The sequence below is a fragment of the Rhinolophus hipposideros genome (genome assembly GCF_964194185.1).
Source record: "Rhinolophus hipposideros genome assembly, chromosome: 19".
Lineage (NCBI taxonomy): Eukaryota > Metazoa > Chordata > Mammalia > Chiroptera > Rhinolophidae > Rhinolophus > Rhinolophus hipposideros.
In genome coordinates, this window is record NC_138065.1 from 24,857,550 (window position 1) to 24,861,907 (window position 4,358).

General features: G+C 41.9%; 1 protein-coding gene across 3 annotated transcripts; it reads right to left on the reverse strand.

Annotated features, from left to right (window-relative positions):
- Window positions 1–2,264: 2,264 nt before the first annotated feature.
- LOC308487165 (hsc70-interacting protein-like) lies at window positions 2,265–3,757 on the reverse strand (the record flags this gene model as incomplete). Of its 3 annotated transcripts, none has more annotated exons than XM_081025162.1 (2): window positions 2,265–3,160; window positions 3,574–3,757. In XM_081025162.1, the coding sequence occupies 2 exons, from the start codon at window positions 3,755–3,757 to the stop codon at window positions 2,265–2,267; spliced, it is 1,080 nt and encodes a 359-aa protein (XP_080881288.1). The 3 variants fall into 3 exon arrangements, with proteins under 3 accessions (XP_080881288.1, XP_080881287.1, XP_080881286.1); XM_081025161.1 differs by having other exon boundaries at window positions 2,265–3,181; XM_081025160.1 differs by having other exon boundaries at window positions 2,265–3,164; window positions 3,545–3,757.
- Between the last annotated feature and the right edge of the window lie 601 nt (window positions 3,758–4,358).

Consider the following 4,358-nt stretch of genomic DNA (forward strand, 5'->3'; position numbering starts at 1 on the left):
TGTGCTAGGCATTGTGTTGGGCAATGGGGGATGCAGATTCGAATAAGATGCTATCTCTCCCACCTCCAAGTTTTGAAACCTGCATACCCCTATAGCTCTTCCTTCTTCCCCATTTTATTTGGCCCCTGCTTGTCTAGCTTCTACTTATTATTCAGGTGTAAATTTAGATGTCACTTCATTCTGGGAAGCTTTTCTGACTACTCTTAAGAATGGCTGGGCTCTTTTCCCCTCCTGTGAGCTTTATACCACCCTCTCTATCTACTCCCTTGCATTTCTTACATTATCTTATAATTGTTCTTCCCCATTTCTTATAGTTGTAAGATCTTTTCTCTGCTTGAGCTGAGAAGAGCAGAGCAGGCCATGCTTTCAGGAGCAACATCAACTCTTCCATTTTTCCAGGAAGGCCAGCTGCCAAGGCAACAGACAATAAGCTCATTGAGGGCAGCAGGTCTCTGTCTGAAGCACCATCACATCCCTAACGAGATAGAAAAATTATACGCAATTAGGAAAATGGCTGTGGTAGAGGGGATTAAGGGAGAGACCATACAAAGCCAGAGGAAATAACTTTAATAGCTAGTTAATAGTTTCAAGCTGAAAAGCCTGCCAAACCTCAGGTGTAGAGGGAGAAGGGCCTTTCAGCTTGTAACAAAGCCATTCAGGTTACAGAACCCACAAAACTATCAGCTCAAGTGTAGGGTGAAAGGGCCAATTAGCTTGTAGTTAACAATTTCAAACTGCAGAGAACATCGGTAATCTGAAGAGATAAAGTAATAATAGCCTCTTGTCAAACACAGGTGTCAATCAAGTAGTCTCACACCTGGAGTGGAACAGCCCATCCCAGATAAAACCCCCAGGCTTCTGCGAGCCTTGCCTCTCTTGAGCTTTGCCTTTGCTCAGGGTTGCTCCAAACCCTTTGGAGAGTGCTTTCTCTTCTTTTTTTATTTTCTATTTTTAACTTTATAAATTTTCTTATATTCTTTTTTATTTTTTCATTAGTTTCAGGTGTACAAAACAATGCAATAGTTAGACATTCACCACTCACAAAGTGATAACTCCCCTCCCCCAATCTATTGCCCCTCTGACATCATATATATCTATTACAATTCCATTGACTCTATTCCCTATGCTGTACTCTATATCCCGTGACTATATATATTAAATTATAGTTGCCATACAATATTATTCAACTTCAGCTTCAGGTGTACAGTGCAGTGGTCAGGCATCTACACTGTTTATGAAGTGGTCTCCCTAATAAGACATGTTCCCATCTGACACCCTACAAAATCTTTACAACATTGTTGATTATATTCCCCAAACTCTCTTTTATAACCCTGTAGCAATATTGTTGTTACCAATTTATGCTGTCTCATCCCTTTCCCTTCTTCTTCATCCCCACTCCCTTCCTTCTAGCAACCATTAGTTTTCCTCTATATCTGAGACTGTTTACTTTGTTCATTTATTCAGATCTTTACATTCCACATATAAGTGAGATCATATGGTATTTGCCTTTCTCCGTCTGACTTATTTCACCTAGCATAGTGTTCTCTAGGTCCATCCATATCATTGCAAATGGTAATATTTCATTTTTCTTTATGGCCGAATAATACTCCATTGTATAAATGTACCACAGTTTCTTAATCCAGTCATCTACCGATGGGCATTTCGGTTGTTTCCATGTCTTGGCTATTGTGTATAGTGCTGCAATAAGCATTGGGGTGCATACATTTTTTTAAATTAGAGTTATGTATTTCTCCAGATAGATACCTAGGAGTAGAATTGTTGGGTCATATGGTAGTGCCCTTTCCAATTTTTTGAGATACCTCCATACTGATTTCCATAGTGCCTGTACCAATCTGCAATCCCACCAACAGTGTAACAGGGTTCCCTTTACAACCTCGTCAGCACTTGTTTGTTGATTTATTGATGCTAGCCATTCTGACTAGAGTTAGGTGGTATCTCATTGTGATTTTTTTTTTTTTAGGGTTTACATACCCTTTTAATTCATTTTTAAATATTTTCAAGGTTTAAAAGTGTTTGAAGTTTGTAATTTCTAGTAGGAAAACATTATCTGAACAAATACCCTATGGCAAAGCACTGTAAAATGTTACAGCTGCATTTGGGGCAGAGGGGTACGGATTCTCTTCAAAGCACCCCAGCTTTCTTCATGAGAAGGTCAGAGGTACACTGGTTTGTGATATTGAGACATCCACTGGGTGATCTACGTTGCTTTTCGTTCAGCAAGGGCTTTATTTGTCAGAAGGGCATTATGCTTGACCTCCAAATTTGGCTGACAATTTACTGATGAGATTTATAACCTTTGGGTTGCTCTGATATTTTGACATATTTGCCGGGTTCTGGGCCACATCCTGGAAGGCCACCATAACTTCTGGATCCTGCATGGCTGCAAGAACCTCTGGATCACTAAGAATTTTACTGAGCCCCGGCATTCCTGATATTCCAGGCATGCCTCCTCCCATTCCAGGCATTCCTCCAGGAAAATTACCAGGCATTCCCCCAGGAAAGCCACCTGGAAAAGAGCCATACTGAGCTCCTGATTGTCGTCTGGCTTCTTCCTCCCTCTGGGCTCTCTCACGTTCTTCCCGAGCCTTCTTAACCCTTTCCATTCTTTCTTTGATCTCTCGCTCTTCACATTTCCGCTCATACTTTCTCTGATGTTCTGCAATTTTCTGAGCCCTTGGTTGAACTTCTTTCAGCATTGCACTAGCATCGTCGTCATAATCCAATTTATATGCAAGGGCAAGATCGTGGGCTGCTTCTTCCCAATGGCCCAGAAGTCTGTGTGCTTTCCCTCGCCACTTGTATGGCTGAGCTGAATCAGGGTTTATTTCAATAGCTCTGTCACAGTCCCGGATGGCAGCATTTGGCTTCTGTAATTTGATGAAGACACTGGCTCTCTTAGCATACAGAATGGCCAAGCGAGGATTCAGCTTGATGGCATCTGTGAACAAGTCAGTGGCTCTCTGTAGGTCACCATCATTTAGGGCATCAATGGCAGCCCCTTTTTTACTATTTGCCTGATCCATCATCTCCTCGGTTATATCTACATTTTCATCTCCCATTTCTTGAGGTGCATCAGTGTCTGGTTCAATCACACCTTCACTGTCAATTTCTAGATCACTTTCCTCACTTGATGGTTCATCTGTCTTTATGTTGTTAAGGTCTAGAATCGACCACCCCTCAATTGGACAGAGGACACACGCGATACTGCAAGTCACACAGCGAGGTTTATTTCCAGCTAGCTGGGGTCCGAGTATCTGCCCGACGCAGCGGGTTTCAACAAGGACCCCGAGCACTCAAAGCCAAGGGTTTATATAGCATTTTTAAAGCATCCAGTAATTTTCCATAGCTTCAAAGAGTATACATATCATGGGCTTGTACCACATTCTGGGGGTTTGACAAGATAAGCTAGCTTGTACCCCACCCAGTCGGCAGTTAACAAGATAAGCTCTTTTCAAACAGGACATCTGGTCCACACCCTGTTAAGGTCATCCAGAAAATGGCTTCCTTTCTTATGCTAACCTACTCTTACAATGTTTTCCTCCGCCTTCCTACTATCCGCTTTTTCTTCCTTGATATTTTCTTCTGATTTAGTTTTATGAATAGCAGGTGGTATTTTACCGCCCATGCTCTCCACCCACTCCCTCAGGAAGCGCATTTCTTCAGTATGCAGAACGCTGGGGTCCTGCTTACACATTTTCATGAAGGCCTGAAGCTCACTCACTTTGTGGGGGTCCATGGTCGGGAGGCGGCGGGAAGCGGCGGGAGGCAGCGGGCGCAGCGGAGGCTGCAGCCCGATTCCAGGTCTGAGCACTAGCTCAGCGTGACCGTGTGGAAGGGGGCGGCTGCCGCAAGGCAGAACAAACTAAAACCTCCCTCTCATTGTGATTTTTATTCGCATTTCTCTTATGATTAGTGAGGCTGAGCATTTTTTCATGTCTGTTGGCCATCTGAATGTTCTCTTTAGAGAAATGTTTCTTCATGTCCTCTGCCCATTTTTTAATTGGGTTGCTTGTCTTTTTGGTGTTGAGCTGAATGAGTTTTTTAATAAATTTTGGATATTAACCGCTTATCAGATGTATCATTGACAATTATCTTCTCCCATTCAGTAGGCTGCCTTTTTGTTTTACTGATGGTTTCCTTTGCTGCGAAAAAACTTAAATTTGATGTAATCCTATATGTTTATTTTTTCTTTTACTTTCCTTGCCTGAGAGGATATATCAGTAAAAATATTACTCAGAGTAACATCTGCAAATTTACTCCCTATATTTTCTTCTAGGAGTTTTATAATTTCGGGTCTTACATTCAGTCTTTAATCCATTTTGAATTTATTCTCATAT